We start from the raw sequence: 25407 nt of genomic DNA on the forward strand, positions 1-25407 counted from the left end.
AATTATGCCAGTGGACATCTACACTTGAAAGATGTGATGGAAAGCCAGAATTGTCTAAGTGATAGAAAGCCAGAAGTCAGACAGGAAACGAAGTGCACATAGCAGTTCTGTGTAAGACCACAGATGCTGAGCTGTTTGGATTATGGCCATCATAGCACCTGCCTAATCACACTGCCTTTTAAAAGAAACCTATGGGCCTAGCGGAATGGTCAAAAGAAACCAGCCTGGGCCTTGTAAAGGAGAAGCATTCCTTTTATTTCATCACGGCAGAAGTTTACAGACCAAAAGATGACTACTTCATATCCAAGTGTACATGGGACACCTGGGTGGCTCAGTCGGTTAAGTGTCTGACTTAATTTTGGCTCAGGTCATGGTCTTGGGGTTGTGAGATCAAGCCCCACATGAGGCTCTGCTCTGGGTGTGGAGCCTCCCTAAGATTCTCTCTCTCCCTCTCCCTCTGTCCTCCCCCCCACCAAAACCAAAACAAAACAAACATACATGTTGTAGGGCGCCTTGCTGGCTCGGTTGTTGAGCATGTGACTCTTGATCTCAGGGTTGCAAGTTTGAGCCCTATGTTGGGTATAGAGATTACTTAAAAATGAAATCTTTTTAAAAAAACCCACAAATGTATATATTAAGCCACCAACTTCTTATAACTCCCTCTTTATTTTCTCATTGTATATTATGACTCACGACCATAGCTCTGTGTTCTATTTGCTGATATTTTCCTCTATTATGATTGAGAATAAAAGAGGCTGTAAGTCAGGAGGAAGGTGAAGGCCAAGAGTAAGAAACAAGGGTCCTTCATTTTCAGGCACCATTGAGGGCTATTCCTCTGGAACTAAGAATGTAAGTGAAATCTGTTGGCCAATGACATGCCTCCTTGTCAGTGACTCCGGGGCATAGAGAATGAGAGAAAAAGCAAGGTTAAGTAGAGGGAAGGAATGGATTTATGATAGTGACCTAAACAAACCTCTGGGCTTACATGAATACTTTTTCTAAAGATTTATTTTTATTTATTTTAGAGAGTGGGGGAAGGGCGGAAGGAGAAGGGAGTCTTAAGCAGACTCTATGCCGAGATCATCACTTGAGCCAAAACCAAGAGTTGGATGCTTAACCAAGTACAACCCCCAGGTGCCCCTTACCTGCATGCTTTTATATTGAAAAGATTAGTAAGGGTTTTCTAACTCCTATTTCATCATATTACCATAACTTTCCTGTAAAACGTTGACTTTATATTTTTTACAGGTTTTTGACGGAAGCGGATCATTTTTGTCCTACATTAACACATCCGCTGACCCACTCTACGGCCCCCAAGGCCTGGCCCTAACTTCAGATGGCCATGTTGTGGTTGCAGACTCTGGAAACCATTGTTTCAAGGTCTATCGGTACTTACAGTAATGGTTGGGCAGCTGGACAGCCCCTTACAAAGGTCTTGCACTATAAACTGGAATGGATTTCTCGACGCGGGACCAGATTACACTAGACTTTTCATGCTAGAAAGAATCAGTGATGAACTTTCCAAGGGTATTTCTGAATGTAACTATTTCCTTAAAAACTGCATATCTGATTTCTGTAATTCACTTCTAGGGTTTAAAGAAAAGAAATCCCTTTTACTGAATCTATGGAAACTGCAAAGTTTTACGCCTGTGAACTATGGCTTATCAGACAGGGATTTATGTAGTTGAACTGATTTTGCAAATCAAACACTAAAAAAACCTAGAATATTTAAAAATATTCGTTAATCCTGTGAATGGTAGCTTTTGTGCAGAGCTTCCAGAAACAAAACAAAAACAAAATCTGTTGTAGTTACACACTTTATTTAACTTTGGTTATGAGACCCGGGGGATCTTCTAACCTCACTTTTACAGTAGGTATTACTCACGTGACATTTTTTGGTTACCAGTAACTACATATAAATTAGAAAAAAAAAAAAAAGACCATTTTATAAAACCCTCCCAGCTGTGATTAGGCAGGCCTCTTTTGAGTTTGGCACTTAAAAACCACTGCAAATTTCCCATCCTTTCTGGATTAGATCTAAGATCCTTTTTGTGTGTGCTTTTCACCTTTTCTCTCCTGCTCACCTTGTATCAAAAAACAAAGTCCATTTTCAGGGAATCATGAAATTCCCAATCCTTTGAAAAGCATATTACAATAGCAAATGCTACCTTTTGGAACAGCCCCCCTCAACTCCAGATTAATGAATTGGTATGTAATCAAGAAAAAGTTAGCCACAGTTTATGTGCCATGTTCTCACGTGTCTCTCCTCTTCCACTTCATGAAAGCGAAAGCTTTACCTCCTGCGAGATGTCAGCACATGTAGTAGGACACCAGTATCCTAGGACAGAGAGCCATAAGTAGCCCTTTGGAGGACTGATGGTGTCAACCAAAGGCATGTGATTGATTAATGGTTTCCCCTTAGAAAGCAAATGTTACCAAAGTTGTGTTATCTCGAAAGCATTACAGGTAAGGGCATGTTATGGTTATTTATCATTGTCTAATGAATAGTAGAGGCATTAAAGGACTATGTATACACGATTAGGGTAAGGTGTAGAATGTATCATATATATATATAGCTGAATCTTTGGTGTACTCAAATAGGCAGCACTCTGAAAGACAGAAGCATCGTCCAGCACATTCCTTTACCGCGCAGTTTAAAGCCGTCCTAGTAGAGCAAGCCCGAAAACAGGTTTACTTTTCACCATTGTCCAGTAATGATGATATTGGCTGACTTTTAGCCAGAAAATGGCCTTCTGTGCTTTCAAAAAAACAAAAACAGGTCGGAGGAAAAAGAAACGTTGAACTTGAGTTAAATTTAAGTATAAATGCGTTTGGAGAAATGTGAAGAATAATTTAGTTAATTGTGAATCTGTCATTGATACTGTAAAATAAAATGTGGTCTCTTTCCACTGTTTAATTTTCTACTCAGTTCTACCAAATAGGATGTCATGTTTGGCATTTTCGATAATGACTTTGGGATCTCTTTCACTGAAAGCACCTTAGAACTGTACTATGAGAAAACATTTCCCATATGTATATGTTATGTTCATTGCTTTTTAATTTATAATTCAGTCATTCTCTTCTATAGGACTTTTTTAAATGTAGAAGGGAAATCTAGCTACTTCCAATTGTCTATCAAATTTATTATGCCCAAATCAACCTCTGAAAGAAAATTTTTCATGAAGATTAACATTAGATTTACCTTTTTGTTTGTTTTTTTAGCTAGAGTTTTCGAAATATTTGAGACTATAATGAAGTCATAAAATTCAATAACATTTTTAGAATGTAAAACTAAGATACTGTTTGCTAACAATACTGAACTAATAATAATAAGTCTTTGAATTCAGACATTCGTATTCAGTGAGTGCTTACTAGGTGCCAAGCTGCTGATCTAGGCACTGAGGATACAGCACAGCCATGGAGAAAACAGACAAAACTCCCGCCTGCTTGGAGCTTATGCTCTAGGGAGGAATTTCATTTTGCCATTTACTAACATTCTGCATAAGATAAGCTAGACTCTTGATAGCTCCTAGATTCTTTAAAAGAAAACTTTTTAAATTGGTTAAATCAATTTTGGTTTATTTTCACAAGCAAAAATGGCTTCCTATTTAGGTTCTGTCACAAGCTATTGGTCTTAAGACTAGTTTACTTAAAAGAATTATTTTGCACATCATTGAAATTTTTATTTGTGAATTTAGCAATTAACCAGCCATCATACCGTAACAGGCTGGATATCTCAATAATAGATTGAATACAAGGCTAATTTTTTTTTAATCTGTCATTTTTGGCACAAACTGGAATGGAAAAATAGATACTTCAATTCAGACCTGTTCCACTATGTGTCACTGGAACATATTGCTGTGGGCACTCCAAGAAACACTGTATTTTTCCCCCAACATATGTAGTCTCTTGTATGTTAAAGTGTAGATGACATTTCACATTTGGATACATAGGAGCATTTACTGTATTTCTTAATAAGCATATTCGAGGAGGGGGAAAGTGCTGCTGATAAGATAGGAATAGGCAAGATTTAAATGAAGTTTTGTCACAATCTATAGAAAATGGTTTCTGGTAAACTGAGAAGGATATTAAAGTAAGTGACTTTTTTTCCCTGAGCCATCATCGTTGTTTGATTTCTCTTTGTCAAGTGTACAGAACCTGTCATACATTCATGATAAGTAGCACTGAAAAATTACCCATTCAGATGTCCCCTGGGCACTTCTGGCAAAAGATTGCCAGTTCGAATGTAAAGGTCGGTGATGCATTCCCACCCAGTATAGACCTCTCCTGCTGGACTTGGGGGACGTAGTCACTCGACCATCCCGAAACACATGAATAAAAAGCCTTTATGACTGTTCACCATTTTTTTTAATGGTACTTAGTATCTTGATCAAACTTTTAGTCTCTAGTAACTAAATAAGTCCCCAAGTTTCCTTATTTTAATTTACTCTTTGACCAGATTTGAGACAAATACTACAGGTCCATGCAACTAGAATACACTTGCTTCTATTCCTAAGTATACAGGGTATGTCCTCACTTGGAGTTAACTGGAATAGCAGTACGGTAGCAAGTGTCTGTGGATCCTTACCATTGAAGGATATGCATAAATGCTTTGGTAATATCTACTGAGAGAATTGGAGGAAATAGCAAATGAACCTTAGGTACTGTGCAGATCACTTCAAATGGGAAAAACCTTTTTGTACACTTGGACTCTATAGTATCCTCCCTATTCAGCTTCTGAAAAGGGAGGAGTATTTTTAGTTAAATAATTTAAAAACAAGACATTTCCAGGTAGGATAAAATTGAAGCTATTTGCTGCAGCCATCGTCTAATTTTGCTTAAAATCGAAAGTGGTAATACTGTTGCATTCTGTAAATGTTGCAGGGTTTTAAACTTTACAATTATTTTAATATTTTTGATAACTAGGAATCTAGTATTGCCATAAAGGAAACTAAGTGCCCATTAAAGATTTGTTTGGTATAAATAAATGATTTTTTTGTTTTGTTTTAAATGACAGTAAGCTACAAATCATGATGCTTAATCTTAAACTTTCTGAAGATGAACTGTGTGGCAGTGATTGTGTGGTCTGTTTGTGGAGAATGTATGGAAAGCTATTAATATTCTAAACTAGATTAATAAATCGGCTATGTTGTCCCAATGAATGTACAGCACGTCCATTAATTTTCAAAAGCAACACAGCCTTAAACTCCGTGCTTTTGCTTTATGACATGGGAATGTTCTGTCCTCAACAGAGTGTATTCTTGTAATAGAATCCTTTATATCATTCTCAATTCTATTGCCTTTCAATCCTATGTATGAGTATTAAGGATTTTTGCTTCCTTTTTTTCTTTTTAAATTTTGTACATTCCATCTTTATAGGTCTGTTTCATACATTTTGTGTATAGAACACTAAGTCTTGCGCTCTCTGACATTGATAACTGATATCTTCTCATTTGTTCTTTTACGAATCGAAATGCCGACTGCCTATTTAAAGAAAAGAATGAACGCTGTGCATCAAAGTGTTTGTATGTTCGTAGCTACATACGTACCACAGTATTTTGGATGCTTTAGTCTAAATAAAACTTTAAATTAATTCTGTCTTGAAACATAGGAGAAACAAGTTTCATGTGTATATCTTTACCATGCACAAAATCTCAAATCATTATAATAAAGCTTGTTTTCTCCATTTCCAGGGTGAATGTTTATTTTACATATTGTTTCCTTTTTTAATAAAGGGAAATGTAGAATATGTGGAAGATATCAATACTCAACCAAACTATGTAGTTAAATTAGTAAAATTTTTGTTTATGATACTAATAATCTGGTTAGCATTTATGATGTATCTTTGAGAGGAATTTGGAAAACCGTGACACACATATTTAGAAGGTGAACTAGGGGACACCTGGATGGCTCAGCCGTTGAGTGTCTGCCTTCCGCTCTGGGCGTGATCCCGGGATAGGGGATCGAGTCCCACATCGGGCTTCTTGTGGGGAGCCTGCTTATGTCTGTGCCTCTCATAAATAAATAAAAATCCTTTAAAACGAAAAGAAGGTGAGATAGACCAAAATCACTATGCTTAAAGAATCACAAGATACATCTAGAAGTCATGGCAGTCACATTTCTACAGAATGAAGAACTAGAAAGGGATCTCACTAAAAATACTGTCTTTAGGGTCCAAAATTTAATTAATGAATTGAATGAATACATATTCATTATAATAAAAATTTTTATACTACATCAAGCTAATAGCCAAGCATTTCAAGCAGTAGTCACAATATCTAAATAATATGTCGGACAGTCCTCTGGAGGTTCTGTTGTAAAGGAACCTGATGGTGGATGTATAAATAATGGAATATCACTGTCATATTCTTGCAAAGAAGTTTCCGTCTTTCTTAAAATTTAAAAAATTTTAAAGTTTTTTTTCTCTATTCATAATTGAAGGTTGTCATTTTAATGCCACTAATCTACAGGCCAGTATGTTCCCTACAAGACTTGAGGATAGATAAGCTGTCAATCATGAGTGGTTTGTGGATTTGATAATTTGGTCTTTTGTTCTACAGAGGATTCTTGTCCTTTTTCATTGACTGTAAATAAGTCATGACCTTACATATATGTATACAAGTTTTTTTCCTCATGCATTTATAGGCTTTTGATTTTTTTGTTGTCTGTAATTTATATTTTGCTGTGACAATGAATACTAAATTCTATCTTTTGAGAATCCTTTGTGATCAATGGAGGGACACAAAATTTTTTTTTTTTTTAGAATTAAAAAAATCTGTAATAGAAGTCTACAAGAGGTGACTTAAGTCAGTCTTAGAAATGAGAAAAGTGCCAAAGAGGATGCTGCCAACTAGTAACTGTGAATATTAGTATTCTTGAATCCTGTTTGTATTCATTTATTTTTTCTTTCAACCAAGCAGGCAGCATGGCTATTGTGAGCCCTTTTGAAGTTTTCAGAAGCAGCAAGTGAGGCATTCCTGATAAAAAGCCAGTTGCCCCAAGTTTAAGCATGTCTCAAATTGTCCTTTGAGGACTCATTGCACATAAAGCCAAGCTGCACCCCTTTCCAGAAGCAGACAAGTTCAATTAAAGCTGCAATTTATTGGCTAAGTGAAGAGGCTGGAAGGGCAAATGACATTCTATCCTTTACCCAACCCTATTGTCTTTAAGTTGTCCTTGCTATTGTCATTGAGCAAATGTGTAAGCACTTGTGATAACAGCAGGGTTTAGGGTAGGTGTAAGGGAGGTAAGGATCAAAGCCTGTAACCTTTTAAGAGCTTACCGTTTGGTTGGTGAACCAGGCCAACCAGTTACCAAACCAGGCCAGGTAATGATAACACCAGGAGCTGTATTATATGCACCCATTAGTAAATATTTACTGAGTCTAGTATGTTCCAGCCACTAGGGAATAGTAGCAAACTAATACATAATCTATATATAATCTATATATATGTCAAAATATATATATATATATATATTTTGTGCAGCCGTGCAAAATGAAAATGCAGGAGCTCTCCTTTACAAAAAATGTAAAAGGCTTTTTCCTTTTTTCTGTGACCTCTTGACCTGTGGTAGTGGTCTACCTAGCTAATGTCACACTCTCTTGGGCATAGGGATACTTGATAGGTAAGTACAGACACCCTCATGGGCACCTAGGGCCCCACACTGTGACTCAGACTCAACTCCCACTCTTCCGGGCTTGTACCCAGGCCCCCTGCCAGGAGTACAGGGTGGCAGGGTTTGCTGGCTGGGGCTGAGGAAGCTGGCAGCTAAGAACTCACCCCAGAGGAAGACAGAGGGGTGGTGTTGGGGCCTGACCACTGATAGAGCCCAGGCTTGCTAAAAGAGGGGAAGACAGCATGAGTGGTCTAGGGAAGAACAAATAGTTGGTTGTCATGAGACCAGAGAATGCTCAAGAAGAACTGAGAGATGAGACAGGGTTACAAAAAGGAACTTACTCTCCCAGATGAAAAGATGAGAAGAGCATCAGTAACTGCTACAGAGCAAATTAAGGTAAGAACCATAAGAGAAGTTTTGGGACGCCTGGGTGGCTCAGTGGTTGAGTATCTGGCTTTGGCTCAGGGCATGATCCTGGGGTCCTGGGATAGAGTCCCTCACTGGGCTCCCTGCAGGGAGCCTGCTCTCCCTCTGCCTGTGTCTCTGCCTCTCTCTCTGTCTGATGAATAAATAAATAAAATATTTTTAAAAAGAACCATAAGAGAACTTTTAATAAAGCACAGTGGAAGTTCCAACTTACCACATGACTAATGGGGACAATCCTGTTTTATGCTCGTTTTCCCCACATAATTATAAATAGCAGCCCTTTTAATCCAGCTTGGATAATAAATAATTATTTTTTAAGATTTTATTTATTCATGAGAGACAAAAAAGAGACAGGCTCCCAGCAAAGAGCCTGATGTGGGACTCGATCCCAGGACCCAGGGATCAACCTGAACCAAAGGCAGATGCTCCACCCCTGAACCATCTAGGTACCCCTGGGATAACAAATTCTATACTTACTCTACACCAGTGTTTCTCAACCTTTTTCCCATTATCATCCCCCCAAGGAGCTCTTGTAGACATTTTTTCCTAATCCCCCACTCCATGGAATTGTAATATCAGAGATATACCTTGTATCTGTTTATGTTCTATAGCCCTTTGCAGGGCCACAAACCATCTGAGATTTTTTTTTCATTCTCCAGAAACCAGTTTTGGTATTGTCTTCGTTGAGACCGCTCCTCTGTACAAATGACACAATAGCACAGTTATTTCTAACTCAAGGATGTGGTACGACTAAAAAGGTGTTAATGTTGACTATTTCTTGTTTAAAATTTTCTCCTCTCTTGGTTTTTTCATTCCTCCCCCCCCCGCCCCGTTTTCCTACCTCATAGACTTTTTCCTTGTCTCTTTTCTTTCTTTTTTTTTTTTTTTTTAAAAAAAAAGATTTTATTTATTTATTTATGAGAGACACAGGCAGAGGGAGAAGCAGGCACCATTCAGGGAGCCTGATATGGGACTCGATCCCGGGTCCCCAGGATCACACCCTGGGCCGAAGGCAGGCGCTAAACCGCTGATCCTGCAAGGGATCCCCTCCTTGTCTCTTTTCTTTTTTTTTTTTTTTTTTTAGATTTTATTTATTTATTCATGAGAGAGAGAGAGAGAGAGAGAAAGAGACATACACAGAGGGAGATGCAGGCTCCATGCAGGGATCCCGATGCGGGACTCGATCCAGGACCCCAGGATCATGCCCTGAGCCAAAGCAGACACTCAACCACTGAGCCATCCAGGCGCCCCTCCTTGTCTTTCAAATGATTTTCTTTTCTTCCTTCCTCAGGAAGTTTCTTCTAGAGGTCAAACTTTTCAGAATTTCAAGGAAGGACCACGAGAAGGTTCTTTTCAGGTGTGGGTGCATTTCCTGAGAAATCAAGGGGATTGAAGGCAGTAGAATGTGTCTCTTCTAGTTGGTGGTGTAATTCTGAGGTTTGGTATTCCAGAACTGTGGTCCACATTCAAGAATCTCCGAGAAATGTAACTACAGTTCAGTGATGTTTAGTACACAGCTCCAGCTCCAGTGGGCAACCCTCTCTATGTGAACTCATCTTTTCCAAGAGAAGACCCAAGTGTCCTGTGGTAGTGGTAGCGGACACCTCAAAGGCAAGTGGCTTGCTTTATGTTCATCCTGTATACTCTGTTTTTGGGATGAATGCCTAGCCTTGGTGGAGTCAGCCATGGCCCAAATGGCAGAGAGTTCATTTGATGGAAATGGCAAGAACCATGATTCAGTGCAAAAAGAATGCTGGGGGTTTAAAGACGGAAAGTGGCCAAGGGCCTGGAAGGCAACTAGAGATTCACAGTATCCTCTCCAACTGGAGTTGTGTCCTCAGATCTCATCTTGTTCTCTCTCCTCTTACAAACTCTTACATCCTCTTGGGCAAAGAAAGAGTTTGTAAAAAAAATTCAAATGCCGAAACTGAGAAGTGCACACGTTTAGTGGCTTTTCCTTCTTTCCCATCTCACCCTTGCTGCTTCCTTGCTCCCAAATAAATTACCAGCACATCTTTTTCTCAGGCTTCATTTTGGGGAAAACTCAGGCCGGAGATTCTGGGTTTCCAGGCTCCTAGTCTAGAATGTTGTGGGTAACAGGTGGTTATGTCTCTTTGGCCCTGCAGATTCTTTGCCTATGGGGAGGGATGTGGCCCCGGTAGGGGCAATAGGGCCCTAGAGCAGGATCTAGGGGAAGGGTGGGTTGCTCAGATGGAAGATTAGCTCTGATGAAAACATAATTCCTTACAGGTGTGGCCTGGTTCATCTTCACACACACTGCAGGCAGCAGATAGAAAGAATAAACAATGTATGCATAGGGTTTTGTAAAACAAATTTGTACATTAAACATCATTTTGGGGTACCAAAATGCTAGGTGGTAGAAATGAGATCCAAATTCATGAGTACTTCTCAGATGCTGCACATGTTTATTTATACTTAAAAACCTATATACTACATCTGCCTGCTTCATCATGTTGCAAAACTTGGAGTGTCTCAAGACATCTGTTAAAAGATAAAATCGAAGCATATTAAAAATTTATGAGTTTGAGCAAAATCAATTTTTTAAAAAGGATTTTATTTATTCATGAGAGACACACAGAGGCAGAGACACAGGCAGAGGGAGAAACAGGCTCCTTGCGGGGAGCCCGGGATAGGGCCGAAGGCAGGCGCTCCCCGCTAAGCACCCCCCCCCCCCCCCCCGCGTCCCTTAAGATCTTACTTATTTACTCATGAGAGACACAGAGAGAGGTAGAGACAGAAGGAGAAGCAGGATCGCGCCCTAGGCGCCCCCCCCCCCCCCCCCAACTTAACAGCGAGCTGCCTAGGCCTCTGCTCCCGAGCTACATCTAGGCCCGGTTTTTGCAGCACGAAGAAAGGGCGGGCTAAAGGCATCTGCCTTTGGCCCAGGGCATGATCCTGGGGATGGAGTCCTGCATTGGGCTCCCTGCATGGAGCCTGCTTCTGTCTCTTTCTCATGAATAAATAAGATATTTTTTTAAAAAGTGGATGATTGAGGGGATCCCTGGGTGGCTCAGCGGTTTGGCGCCTGCCTTTGGCCCTGGGCGCGATCCTGGAGTCCCGGGATCGAGTTCCGCATCGGGCTCCCGGCATGGAGCCTGCTTCTCCCTCTCTCTCTGTGTGTTTATCATAAATAAATCTTTAAAAAAAAAAGATGATTGATTGATTGATAGGTAGGTAGGTAGATAGATAGATAGATAGATAGATAGATAGATAGATAGATGATAGAGAAAAAGGCGTCCCATGGGGATCCCTGGATGGCTCAGCCGTTAAGCATCTGCCTTCGGCCCAGGGCACAGTCCTGGAGACCCGGGATCGAGTCCCGCATCAGGCTCCCTGCATGGAGCCTGCTTGTGTCTCTGCCTGTGTCTCTCTGTCTCTCATGAATAGATAAATAAAATCTTTAATAAAAAAAGGAGTCCCATTGCACGCCGGGGGCGAGGAGGCCGAAGCAGCAGAACCCCAGGCCCCAGGCCTCGGCGCTTCCCGCAGGCCCCGCCCCTCCCGCCGGCCTCCCCGCTCGGCCGCCAGGGGTCGCCGCGCACCGCCCAGGCAGAGGCCGCCGCCGCCCCGCCCCGCCCCGCCCCTCGGCGCTGTAGGCGCCAAAGTCAAACCCGCCCCGCCCCGCCCCGCGCGCAGGCCCGGCCGCCGGAGGACCCGCCGCCCGCGCCATGGTAAGCGCTGAGGCCCGCTCCGGCTCCGGCTCCGGCTCCGGCCCCGGCTCCGGCCCCGGCGGCGGGCGCCCTCGGCCCTCCGGGGGCCTGGCTCCCGGGGAGGCCCCCCGTCCCCCGCGGCCCAGGGCGCAGCCGAGCCCCTCGGGGCCGGGCCGCGTGTGCCCCGCGCGCGGCCGCCGGGGGCCCGGGATAGACGGGGACTCCGCGAACCCGCGGGGCCCGCCCGCGAATGGCCCCGAGCCCTGCACGCCAGGGGGGCGGGGGCCGCTGAGGGCCGCGGGGGCCGCTGAGGGCCGCGCCGCCGCGTGACCTGCCCCGACCTCCGGGCCGCGCCGCGCTCCAGGCCACCCTGTGCCCTTGTGAACGTGACGGCCTCCGGCTCCTCGGGTCATTTTCAGGAACCTTCAGTTTCATGTCTTTTTTTTTTTTTTTTTCTTTCTGCTTCAGTTGGCAGAGGATCAACACCTAATTAAATGGATCAAAGATTTTAATATCTGAATTTAGTGAAGTGGCCGTTATTTCGCTGGCCAAGGACCGAGGCTGCACGGTGACTTCTTTGAAGATCCGTGTCCAGATGCGCTCACGACTGATAACGGCGTCTTTGTGGTTGAGCTAACAACGCGGCCACCTGGGCGCGACGCCGGCTCCGAAACCCAACCGGGGCGCGCCGAGGGCCGGGGCGGGGGCGGGGGCCGGGGCCGGCCGGGGCGGGGGCGCGTGCTCGCGCGGTTCGCGGCCTGAAGCGGCGGCCCCGGAGAGCCCCGGCACCACCGCCCGGTTTTGCCCTTGCGCCTCCTCTCCCCGTACGAATCCTCTTCTAATACTAAATGGCAATGTGCTGCTAACTGCTTGCAGACGCTCAGCCTCTGATCATGAAATAAGTCAGAATAAAACTCTTTTGAGATCCAGCCTATTTTTTTTAATGGATGCTCAAGAAGTGAGTTTAGTATTACGTTGATCAAAAACAGATTTTTGTTCTCTTTCCTTTTTTTTTTTTCTTTTAAGATTTTATTTATTTATTCATGAGAGACACAGGCAGAGGGAGAAGCAGGCCCCATGCAGGGAGCCCCACGTGGGACTCGACCCTGGGTCTCCAGGATCACGCCCTGGGCTGAAGGCGGCACCGCTGAGCCACTGGGCCTGCCCTGTTCTCTTTCCTGATTGTGAATCGATAGTTGTTTGTTTTGATTCGATCAGGCTTGGTGAATAAAGTCGTAAATCCAGGCATATTTTTGGAATTAGAGGAACTGCAGTGTACCCCTGCCACTTCTGGGGGCAACGGGTATCAACTACTTTTAATTTTTTTTTTTAAGTCAGACTTTATTTTTCTTTTTTTTTTAATTTTTAATTATTTATTTATGATAGTCACAGAGAGAGAGAGGCAGAGACACAGGCAGAGGGAGAAGCAGGCTCCACGCAGGGATCCCCACGTGGGATTCGATCCCGGGTCTCCAGGATCGCGCCATGGGCCAAAGGCAGGCGCCAAACCGTTGCACCACCCAGGGATCCCTACTTTTAATTTTTCAAAATGTTCTTACAATTGCCAAACAGGACTCCTTTTTTTTTTAAATTTTTATTTATTTATGATAGTCACAGAGAGAGAGAGAGGGGCAGAGACACAGGCAGAGGGAGAAGCAAGCTCCATGCACCGGGAGCCTGACGTGGGACTCGATCCTTGGTCTCCAGGATCCTGCCCTGGGCCAAAGGCAGGCGCCAAACCGCTGCGCCACCCAGGGATCCCAGGAATTTCGTAACTCCTAATTATTCGGGGCACGTTCCTTAGATGGATAGTTTCTTAAGTGACTTCAAATACAGGTTTCCCCTATTCTTTGAAGGTAGTGTTTCTGTGAAGTCTTCTGTAATCTAAAATGGCATGAGGTGAAGAAACAGTTATTAATTTATATGGGAAAAGATTTTGAGCATTCCTAGACCCCTAAAATAACGTCTCATAAGCCGCTTTTTTTTTTTTTTTCAATTAAAACATTTTTTTTTTCCTCAGGCTTCTCAGATACCTTAGGACACATCTTGCTAACAGATGCACGAAGTAAATTAAGATCCAGCACAGATGCTTACCAACACAGTTCAAAGCTATGGTGGCTTATGCTTGAGATGCTGGATATGGTTTCCAGGGAAGGATTGTGGCACAGCCATTCCTAAAACAAACACTGAGTGCTATTTTTGCTTTTTGCCTTTTTTCATGCAAGTGAAAATGCTCTTAGGATTTCTTTTGATTAATGAAAACAGGTACTATTGTGTAGTTCTTGTGAAAAGTGGGGACAGCTGTATGTTGGTCAGCAGGGAAGCTTGGTTGTCCTCAGGTCTTGACTCTCCTTACTAATTTGAATGCATCTCTGACTTATGTGGTCAGCAGATTTTCTTTAATATTAAGTATTAAATGAGCCCATGTTGATTTTTTTGGAGAAATTCCTAAATATGAATTAGCGTGGCATAGTTTTACATTAGTTATTTTAATTCTGGCTGCGATACTGTCCTGTGGTTAATAACGAAAACTATTTCTAGTCATGAAAGAGACCGATGAATAAATTGGCCTGAAAACAATGTAAAGGGATGATCCAGCCATATTTCTTGAGTGATTTTCATAGCTACTGAACTGAGTGATAAGAGCTTTCCTAAAACTGTGTGCCTCCAGGATACTAGGCTCTCCTCATTGTTTCTGGATGGCGGATTCTTAGGGAGTCCATGAATCTTTCCAAGGAGCTGTTTTATAATACCAAAACATTAGGAACCTTTCCTAAAGCTTTGAATCTTCTCTCCACTGACAAGGCTACAGAAGTCCTAAAGGGATCTCAGTGCCCCTGACCCACCTCTAGATTCTGGGGTGAGAAGAGGAGTGTTCTCAATCCTGGGGCTGGTTAAAGCACCTTAAGAGGCTTTTAAAAACATGCCTGCCTAGGCCCAGGTCTGGTCTCAGAGATCCTGATAGAGTTCAGATGGCATACGCCTTGGCATCAGTATTTTTAAAAAGCTCCTGAGATGATTCTTTTTTGTTTTTTTTTTTCTTTCTGAGATGATTCTAATAGCAGTTTGAAACCCACTGGACTAGAGAAATGAGCCAAAAGAGCCTTCTTAACTAGGTGTGAATTTCATGCTTGGTTTATTCTCATACTGCTGAGGCCAGTGTGAAGGGAGGCTAATTAAAGCAATATTGAATGCTGGCTCTCGACTCCGCGTTTAGTGAGTAGGTCTATATGGTTTCTCGGACTGAGATTTGTGTGATTTCTCTCAGAAAGTCAGTAAATGGTTATCACAGAATTCTTTTATTTTTAGTTTACCCTGTGTCATATTTATGGGAGTGCAGTGAGTGTTGTGGGGTTTGGGAACCTAAACAGTCTCACATTTTAGGCTTGGGGCTTTAGAGACATGGCCTTGGAGTCAAGGGCTGGCCTTTGTGTCTGCTATAACCCAGCACCAAGCTCTTGGAAGGCCAGCACAGTGCACGTTCTGAAGTTTTCAGCCAGCTAAGAAAGACAAGTATACGAATTGATTTAATGAAGGTGTGTTCTTGACAAGTATATGAATTGATTTAATGAAGGTGTGTTCTAGGAACACATGGGATGATGCTCAGGCTGTCCTGTGAGCTCAGGGAAGCTCTTTTACAGAATGCTTACACTAGGCCTTAGGAGACTTTAGAAGTTTTTGAATTTGCAAGAGGAGCAGGTGTTTTAGATAGAATAGTTTTTTATTTTATTTTTTTTTAAGATTTTATTTATTTATTCATAGAGATGCAGAGAGAGAGAGGCAGAGACACAGGCAGAGGGAGAAGCAGGCTCCATGAAGAGAGCCTGACGTGGGACTCGATCCAGGGTCTCCAGATCACGCCCTGGGCTGCAGGCGGCGCTAAACCGCTGCGCCACCGGGGCTGCCCAGATAGAATAGTTTTTTAAAGACACAAATGGGAAAGAGCATGCTGGGAGTGGAGAATTACAAGTACAGATCTTCTTCTTACAATAGAGTTACACTGTGATAAACCCTTTGTGAGTTGAAAATATAATTAAGTCAAAAATGCATTTAAAACACCTAACCTACAGAATCATAGCTTAGCCTAGCCAACTTTAAACATGATCAGAACACTTAGACATATAGCCTGTAGCTGGGCGAAAGCATCTAAGACAAAGCCTGCTTTATAATAAAGTATTGGATATCTCCTGTAACCTACTGAGGACGGTACTGAAGGCAAGTAACAGAATGGAGGTGTAGGTACAGGATGGTTGTAACTATCGATTGTTTACTTCATGGTCCCTTGGCAGTTGACCATTGCTAGCCTGGGGAAAAGATTCAAATTCAAAATTCTATGTATGGTTTCTACTGATTGTGTATCACCTTCGCGCCATCATAAAGTTGAAAAAGTCGAACCATAGTCAGGGACTGTCTAGTTTTTGTATTATAGCTCAAGTTAACTCTCCGAATTATGGTAAAATTTGAGGTGGGGAGTGGTATTTGTGGGAGGTAGATTGGGGTCAGGTGATTAAGGGCCTCGTCTATCAGGTGGAGTGATTGGCTACTTCTGGATGGTTCGGAGCCACTGAAGGCTTTAAGCAAAGGAGAGGCATGGGTAGATTTGCTTCTTGGCCATGTGGAATGTGAACTTAGAGGTGAGACCAAGTGTGGCCAGAGGGCTTGCAGGTATGTTGCAGGAAACAGAACACATAATGAAGGCCTGAACTGAGGTAGGGTTTGTAGGGATGGAGCAGACAGGGTGGATTTGAGAAAGTTAAGCACTAAAATTGGCAAAACTTGGTGATTGCTCTGGTGTGGAGTAAGAGGTGAAGGAACATGGGATGAGTGCCAGGCCTCTGGCGTGGCTAAAAAGATGGTATCTGAGCTCCAGATCTAGAACAGCAGGTTTGGGGAGTAGATGTAGGAGAAGAAGAGTTCAGTTTTAACCCTCTGAGTTTGAAGTCTGTCCAGCAGGCAGGTAGATGCATGAAATTGAAGCTCAGGATCATTCTTCAGAGGCTGATGTAAAGATTTGAGGATTCAGCTTAAATGTTAAAACCATAAAAGCAGAAGAGATCAAAGAAAAGGTGTGAGGAGATGAGGGGATCAATAAAGAACCCTGCGGGAGCTTCAGTGTTTGCGAGCAGCAGACAGAGGAAAAAGAGAAATATCCCTATTTTACCAGAACAACTCATCAAGGAACCATCTGATAATTTTATTGCTGTGAAAATGAGTGAGTGGGTTTCTAGGCTGTACAAATAGAATAAAGACTCGTGCACTCTGGTGTGTGTATTCAGAATGGCATTGTCAAATCCCTTTCCCCATCTATTGAAGGCTTTCATTTTCCAGGGGAGTATTGGTTGAACAGGCTCAGTGTTTGTTTTCTGTGTCTCCTTTTTTATGTGGTACAAAGTGTTTCAAAGTTATTACTAAGCAGCTTATGTTGTCTCATAACCCTGTGTGACTTTTGAGCACGTCACTTAAAAAATATTAGTGTGGAATTCTCTTATTAGAGATGATAGTTCTCTCTTTTGTTATTTTCTGTGAATCTTCAGGTTGAGGGAATTTGGCCTTTTTTAAAAAAAGTTGGATTTTAGCTTTATATATTCTAAATACAATATAGTGTAAAATTTACAATCAACAGATTGTAGTTATATATTAATTATTGTATTTTTAGTTGGCTAAACTGTAGTTATAGAATAATAGTTACCTGCAGTAGGCCTCTGTTTTCGACTTGGATAGGTTTTTCCTTCCTCCAACCTACCCTGCAAAATGCTACTAAATGTCGTCTTACTAAAACATAACTAATCTTGTCACTCTCCTGTTTTAGAAATTACTCAGTAGCTTCTCATTGTCTAGAATAACATACATTCTCTTGGACTGGACAATCAGCCTCCTGTGATCTGGCTCCAGATGACCTTTCTCACCTTACATGCCCCTCCCTCTACATGTACCACACAGTAATCATCCCTGAGTGCTTGTTTTTCTGGAGCATTCCGTGTACTTTCATAACATCGTGCCTGTGTGTTCGAAGGACACCTTGTCACCATTTCTCAACTTGCCAAAATCCTTTTCATCTCTACCCTTCCTAGATAGCCCTCAACCTTCCCTGTGGTGGAATTCATTGTGTCCTTGGTAGCAATTTGTGCAATGACCTCTTCATCATTTATTAGTGGTGTCTATTTTCTTTGAGAGGTTGTAAGTCTCTTGAAGGTAAATATAGTGACTTATCATTGGATCATTTCATAAATACTGAATTTCTATTAACTGCCAGGCTCTGTCTCAACCACAGTTCTTATTACTACACTGGTACCACCAGCCACAAGGCTTGGCATATAGTAGTTAAAATGAGTCTTTAGGTCTGGCTCTGAGAGTTATCAAACCCATTGGCAGACAAGACCGTAACATTTCAGATGATGTTTCAGACCAAATTGTTTTTAAATGCAAGGTCTTTTTTTTTTAACACAGTGTTTACTGTTTTAACTTTTGTGCTGTAGTCAAAGAAAAAAGGACTGAGCGCAGAGGAGAAGAGAGCCCGTATGATGGAAATATTTTTTGAGACGGTGAGTTGTTTTCTCTAAGATTTTTAGTATTTTATGTCATTTTCTCCTTAAGTGTATGTCATTCAGTGTTTAACTGTACTTTTTTCATTAGATATCAATGCCCATCAATTTCTTGAAGAATAGATAAAATTCTGCAAACATTTTTTGTTTCTGTGAAGCTGTGGAGTAAGAAAGAACCCTACCCCAATGTTCACTTCTGTCCAGAATGATCTTTCTGAAGCATATATTTGATTGTGTCCTCTTTCTACCTGGAAATAATAATGCTAATAGTTGACATCTACTGAGTGCTTCCTAGGTGCCAGCATTGTTCTGATCACTTGGTGTAGGTTATCTGCTTTTTTTGGTTTTTGTGGTTTTTTTTTTTTTTTTAAGATTTTATTTATTTATTCATGAGATACATAGAGAGGCAGAGACACAGGCAGAGGGAGAAGCAGGCTCCATGCAGGGAGCCTGACATGGGACTGGATCCCGGGACCCTGGGATCAGGCCCTGAGCCAAAGGCAGATGTTCAACTGCTGAGCCACCCAGGCATCCCAGTGTAGGTTATCTGATTCCATCCTTTTTTTTTTTTTTTTTTTTTAAGATTTTATTTACTTATTCATGAACGACCCAGAGAGAGAGAGGGAGAGAGAGAGAGGCAGAGACACAGACAGAGGGAGAAGCAGGCTCCATGCAGAGAGCCCGACGTGGGACTTGATCCTGGGTCTCCAGGATCACATCCTGGGCTGCAGGCGGCGCCAAACCGCTGCGCCACTGGGGCTGCCCTGATTCCATCCTTTTTAACTGTATGAGATCAATACTGTTATGATCGTCATTCTACAGATGAGGACATCTGATACACAGCTTAATATACCAGCTCTAGATATCAAAAATAAAAGCAGTTTGTACTAGCATTCAAATCCAGGGAAGATCGTCTGATTTTAGAGAGTGCTGAGTACCGCCTCTTTACATTTATAAATCTGTCTGTGGTCTAACACTGTATCATGGTACATAGGCCACCTTAATTTATTCCAGATATTTGTGCCTGCCACCAATAGGAAATATGTTTGAAGTTTTAGGTCCTAACTGATGGAACCAGGATTCAAACCCAAGCACCAGGCTCTAAAGGCTACTTTGCTTACCATGTTGCTATACAGTAGCATTTTTTTTTTCTTCCATGTTTAAGTCCAAATCTTAGGCCTACAAAAAACACTAACTTCCTGTGTCTTAGCCTAAAACTTGACAAGACCTTCAAAGTCTAGTCTGGCCCCAACCTACTAGCTACTTTGGTTGTATACAAATGTGAAGAAGTTGGGAGAAAATGGCAAAATAGATATGAAATTAATAAGATAGTTAATGATAATACTTGACATTTTCATTTTGATAATGCAGATTCTCAGTAAAACAAGCAAAACATTCTGGGGAACCTTTGTTTTAAAAACTGCCCTCTAAGTTTAATCTTACTGATGTTATCTGCCTGTAATGACTTACCAAAAGTCATTGGCAATTCAAAGCAGAGTATTATTTTAATAATGATGATTAGGAAGGGACACCTGGGTGGCTCAGCTGGTAAAGTGTCTGACTCTTGATTTCAGGTCAGGTCATGATGTCAGGGTTGTGAGATCGAGCCCCAAGTTGGGCTCCACACTCAGCTCAGAGTCTACTTGCAAGCTCACTTCTCTCTCTGCCTCTGCCCCTCCCCCTGCTCTAGCACTCCTTCTCATAAATTAATAAATAAATAAATAAAATCTTTTAAAAAGAATGATGATGATTAGGAAGATAAATTGATAAAGTTTATATGTGGGGATTATGACTCTTCTACTGAGTTTAAATATTTTTCCTATGGTCTCAGCAAGAAAAGTAGATTTAATTCTTACTAGGCAGTGGAAAGCTGAGGTGAGTGGTGGGGGAAATGATTTTGTCATTTATAATATTGTTAATTTACTCAAGTATCAAAATTGGCTGTTTCAGATTGAAAATTTTTCAACCCTGCTATCAATGAATAACATCATATTGATGAGTGGTAGTAGCTTCCAGAAGTTCAGTAGTCACTGAGTTTTTATGTAAAGCTAGAAATTGATTGTATTGATTGATTTTAGTTCATATATTCCTATATATTCACTCGTGTATGTTTATATGTACGTACAAATATTATACAAATGTATGTATATTTGAAGTTGCTAATGTAATAGAAAAACTTAGTAGCATGAGAGCAATATAATTCAATGAGAGCACTTGCACCTGAAATCTGTTTTACCAAATAACTTTGTGACCTTAAGCAAGTATTGGACCTATGTCTCAGTTTCCTTGCCTATTAAAAAGGATAGTAATAATTGCACCTAGCTGACAGTGTTGGTATGAGGGCTAAATAAGATAATCCATGTAAATTGTTACAATGTTCAGGTCATAAGTACTTAATTACAAGTTGTCTAGCTTTATAACTATATGCCTTTCATGTGATCTTACATGTGATTTTATTTATTTATAGACATAAGTTTTAAAAAACATAAAAATTTGTATGTTTATATGTGTTATATGTGTAAAAATATATGTGTGTGTGTGTGTGTGTGTATAAAGGTTTAGAGCCATTATATTCATCTCTCCTTTATTACTTCTATTTAATACTATGGAGAACTAATATTTCCTTGAGACCATATTCTCTGTTCACTTAAGTGACCACATTTTAGTTCTGAAGCTAGTACTTTGCAAGCCCTCTTATTTACACAGAAATGCCATGGGGGCAGCCAATATGTCCAGAGCTCTTCCTTGATGACCACATATAGGCATATGTCTCAGTGACTTCATATTCTTTTTCCAGGGAATCTAAAATGGTTGCAGATAGATTTGATTAATTGATTTTTAGAAATGTATTGGACGCCTGAAGGCAGTAATTTATTGCATATTTTCTGAGACCCTAAAATATTATCTTTAAACGGTTTATTTATAGACATGCAAAAATTGATTTTATACTTTAAGACCAATGACAGTATTTTCCTTAATTTACTAAATCTTTAGTGAGATGAAGTTACTTCTCCCAATATTTTATTATGAAAGATGAAAGAATTTTGCGGTAAATACCTATATGCCTAACATCTATATTCTACGTTAACATTTTACTCTGCTTACTTTATCACATATATATTCATCTGTCCACTCCTTTATCTAGGTGTTCATTTTTTTTGGAGGGGGGAGGGAAGAGGGTATACCCTTTAAAGAAGTTCTTTATACATGCTGGATACCAGTCTTTTGTCAGAAATTGTGTTTTGTGAATATTCTAGTCACTATTTGTCTTTTCAGTTTCTTAATAGTGCCCTTGCATGAACAGAAATTTTAAATTTTTATGAAGTTTAGTTTCTTTTTTTTTTTTTTTATTTGCATTTATTCTATGCAGAATTTACTCCCGGGCCATAAGTTTTTGTTTCTTCAGTTTCTTCTGGGATATCTTTTTCTTCTGTGCAACCTCCTCTTCTGGTTTAGGAACAATCTGCTCTTTTTCAGTAAGAATCATCTCAATGTGGCAGGGAGAGCTCATGTATGGATTAATCCGGCCATGAGCCCTGTAGGTTCTACGTCGCACCTTGGGGGCTTTATTCACCTGGATGTGCTCAATGACCAGAGAATCTACATCTAAACCCTTAAGTTCAGCATTACTCTCCGCATTTTTAAGCATGTGCAGTAAAAATTCAGCACTCTTCTTGGGCCACCGACCCTGTGTCCAGCCCCACTGTTTGGCCTGCGCACACCTACCAACTCCACCATTGTAGCGACGGAATGGCACACACTGCTTCTGCAAAGTGACATCTTTCAGATACTTGGTGGCTTTTCGAATATGCATACCCTTGATGGCCTGGGCAGTTTCACGTGTGTTCTTAAAGTGAACACGAAGATTTGAACCTCTCGACTTGCATGATTTTGTAGGGTTTTCTGGGTCCAGCGAGTAGCGAACCATCTCCGGAGGTCACCTCAGGCCACTCGGGGGAAGAGCTGAAGTCTAGTTTCTATCCTATTGAAGTTACCTTCTTTTTTTTTTATATTTATTTATTTATTTATTTATGATAGTCACAGAGAGAGAGAGAGAGAGAGAGGCAAAGACATAGGTAGAGGGAGAAGCAGGCTCCATGCACCGGGAGCCCGACGTGGGATTCGATCCCGGGTTTCCAGGATCATGCCCTGGGCCAAAGGCAGGCGCCAAACCACTGTGTCACCCAGGGATCCCGGAGTTACCTTCCAACCTATTGAAGTTAGAAGAAATAGATCCTAGATGTCCATTAAAACAATCACAATAATTCTGTTACAATTATTGAATGCTTGAGTCTTTTCATTTTTATTATCCAAACTCATTTTACCACTTCAACCAAGGCTTAGTACAAGAATAAAGGAATGTTCTACGTAGATTTTTTTTTCCAACTACAAGCAAGATTAAATATTCTACATGTTTATATTCCCATATTTTGTTTTGCATATCATGAACATGCTGACTGTATAGGTGAATAATTGATAGTCAAAATTATATAATTTTCCTATTGTTTAGGTATAGCTCTTCCAGGAAACCTTAAATATAAACAAATCTTGACAGTTGTCTGTTTTGCTTTTAGTTAGAACTGCTAAATCTGTGATATATGATATATGCTAAGCAAATCACTGTTTTCTTAAAGCGTCCAAGAGAAGGTAATTATCTCATGTTAAATAATTCATTATAAGTAGTTTTTATACTTCATTGAGAAGATGTTCTTTACATTCTGCTCTCCATTTACTTTAAAGACTTGCATATTTGTGCAAAATCTGTCCCTTTTAAATTGTGTTGAAGATATTGAACAGGATAATTGCAATTTCTTCTAGCTCTAAAATACTTGATTCTGTTGCAGTTACTAGGCACAGCTTTTATAGTACAATGTTTTGTTAATATAATTATGGTAAATATAAATATATAGTAGGAAATAAATACATATTTTTATCTCTTTTTTTTTTCAATCTCTTTTAAACAGAAAGATGTGTTTCAGTTAAAAGACATGGAGAAGATTGCTCCCAAAGAGAAAGGCATTAGTGAGTATCAAAGATGTGCTGAGATATTTTGGGAAACATTGGTCATCTTTGCTGCAGCAGTCTCACTTTATGAAAACATAAAGTTCTAGAGATGAAGAATATTTGTAAAAGACCTTACATGGTATCTTTGGGCCATGGCCATGATTCTTATGTGTAGAATGTCTGCTTTAGGAAAATTAAAATGGAGTACACATGCATACCTGTATCTATACACACACATCGATACACAAATATACACCTTTATTTATTTATAGGTGTAATTTACTTCAAAAGAAGCAAAAACTGTTGATGTGTGTTCTGGTATTTGTTAAATATGACTTTGTATTTTTACATGGTATATTAGTTTTCTATATTATTGTAACAAATTGCCACAAACCTGGTGGCTTAACACAATAGAACTTATTTTCTCATAGTTCTGGAGACCAGAAGTCTAAAATCAAGGTGTTGGTAGGGTTGGTTCTTTCCAGAGATTCTGAAGGGAGTCTATTTCATACTTCTCTCCTAGCTTCTGGTTGTTGCCACCAGTGCTTGGCTTAATAGACAAATCATTCCGATCTCTTCCTCTGTTTTCACATAGACTCCGCCTTTGTTTTTTCCCATTTTGTCTCTTATAACGATACGTGTCATTGGATTTGGGACCTACCCTAAATCTCAGATGATTTCATTTATGATCCTTAATGGTGTCCTTTTACCAAATAAGTTCACATTCACAGATTTTGGGGGTTATCTTTTGAGGGGTCAGTGTTAAACCCACTACATGTGGTATATATATTTTTAAACTTTATTTTCATTGTATAACCTATACATGTTTATTTTGACATATTTGAAAATTATAAAGTATATAATCAAAGTAGAAATTGTTCGTAGGCCCTCTATTCTGGGATCACCAATGGTTAACATTTGGTGTATTTTGATGGCTTATTCTTAGGTTCTGTCTGTCTATGTATGTATATATCTGTCCTTTTTTTTTTTTTTTAAGAGGAACCATACTGCATATATAGTTTTGAGTTTGTGTATTTTTTCATATAACATTATATCATCTACATTTCCCTATGTTGTTTGCTTTTTTAAAAAAATGACTTACAGTATCCGCATCCCCTAATGATTCATTCTGTACCATAATTAATAATTAGCTTAGCCTGTTACCTGTTGTTAAATGTCTAGGTTGTTCCCAAATTTTGCTGTTAAAATTAATGTGTATTGTGCTATCTTTAAATTCTTTTTCTAAGAAACTAATTTTTTAGAGCAGTTTTAGATTCATAGAAAAATTGAGAGGAAGGTACAGAGATGTCCTGAATGTTTCCCGCTCCCCATACATGCACAGCTTCTCCTGTTGTCAACATCACTCCCCAGTGGTACATTTGTTACAGTTGACACATCGTAATCACCCAAAGTCCATGGTTTGCATTGGGATTCATCCTTGATGTCATACATTCTGTGAGTTTGGATAAGTGTATAATGACATGGATCCATCATTACAGTATCATGCAGAGTATTTTTACTGCCCTAAAAAACCCCTGTGCTCCATCTATTCATCCCTTTCTCTCCTCACCCATAAATTTTTTTCCATATCTCCTACTACTTCATTAGGAAATGTTCCTAGAAGTAGAATAGAAAACAGAAACTTGTGGTGCCTGGGTGGCTCAATTGGTTAAGCATATGACTCTTGACTTCAGCTCAGGTCTTGATCTCATGCCTGAGTTCAAGCCCCACAGTGGGCTCCATGCTGGGTGTGGAGCCTACTCAAAAAAAAAAAAAAAGAAAGAAAGAAAGAAAGACTTGTGTAGTTTTAAGCATTTTCTTATTTTCTTTTTAAAGATTTTATTTATTTGAGAGACGGCGAGAGTGGGAGAGTGAACACAGGCAGAGGGGGAGGGAGAAGCAGACTCCCTGCTGAGCCAGGGAACCTGATGTGGGGCTTGATCCCAGGACCCCGAGATCATGACCTGAGCTGAAGGAAGATGCTTAACTGTGTGAGCCACCCAGACATCCCGTTTTAGGCATTTAATATGTACTCTCAAAGTGCCTTCAGGAAAGGCTATACCAAATTATATTCACATTCATTTCTCAGAACTGTATTTTCATTTTCAGAATCCTTGACATTTCATTTCACTTTGTACTTCTTTACA

General features: G+C 40.5%; 3 protein-coding genes across 19 annotated transcripts in view; 2 read left to right on the forward strand and 1 right to left on the reverse strand.

Moving 5' to 3' along the window:
• The window catches only part of TRIM2 (tripartite motif containing 2), a 168603-nt gene extending 162917 nt beyond the window's left edge, over nt 1-5686 (forward strand). For all 14 annotated transcript variants that reach the window (XM_049094271.1, XM_049094266.1, XM_049094265.1 and 11 more), the window contains one exon: nt 1249-5686. In XM_049094271.1, the coding sequence (XP_048950228.1) occupies nt 1249-1401 (153 nt within the window). In that variant the 3' untranslated portion in view covers nt 1402-5686. The remainder of the gene's footprint in view (nt 1-1248) is intronic.
• Nucleotides 5687-11668: 5982 nt separating this feature from the next.
• MND1 (meiotic nuclear divisions 1) overlaps nt 11669-25407 on the forward strand; it is a 63504-nt gene continuing 49765 nt past the window's right edge. For 2 of the 4 annotated variants that reach the window (XM_025439114.2, XM_025439115.2), the window contains exons 1-3: nt 11669-11735; nt 18191-18256; nt 23221-23278. In XM_025439114.2, the coding sequence (XP_025294899.1) occupies nt 11733-11735; nt 18191-18256; nt 23221-23278 (127 nt within the window). In that variant the 5' untranslated portion in view covers nt 11669-11732. Of the gene's footprint in view, nt 11736-12642; nt 12673-18190; nt 18257-23220; nt 23279-25407 lie in introns of those variants that run through there. The other 2 variants (XM_049094277.1, XM_049094278.1) reach the window with 1 other exon arrangement.
• Nucleotides 21595-22232, reverse strand: LOC112654547 (60S ribosomal protein L17-like). The gene has a single exon (XM_035698892.2). The coding sequence runs from the start codon at nt 22182-22184 to the stop codon at nt 21630-21632; it is 555 nt and encodes a 184-aa protein (XP_035554785.1). The 5' UTR covers nt 22185-22232; the 3' UTR covers nt 21595-21629.

This window comes from Canis lupus, chromosome 15, assembly GCF_003254725.2.
Source record: "Canis lupus dingo isolate Sandy chromosome 15, ASM325472v2, whole genome shotgun sequence".
Classification (NCBI taxonomy): Eukaryota; Metazoa; Chordata; class Mammalia; order Carnivora; family Canidae; genus Canis; species Canis lupus.

What these genes read in the sequence shown, in the direction of transcription:
- LOC112654547 (XM_035698892.2), bottom strand. Translation starts at nt 22,184, where the DNA reads ATGGTTCGCTACTCGCTGGACCCAGAAAACCCTACAAAATCATGCAAG.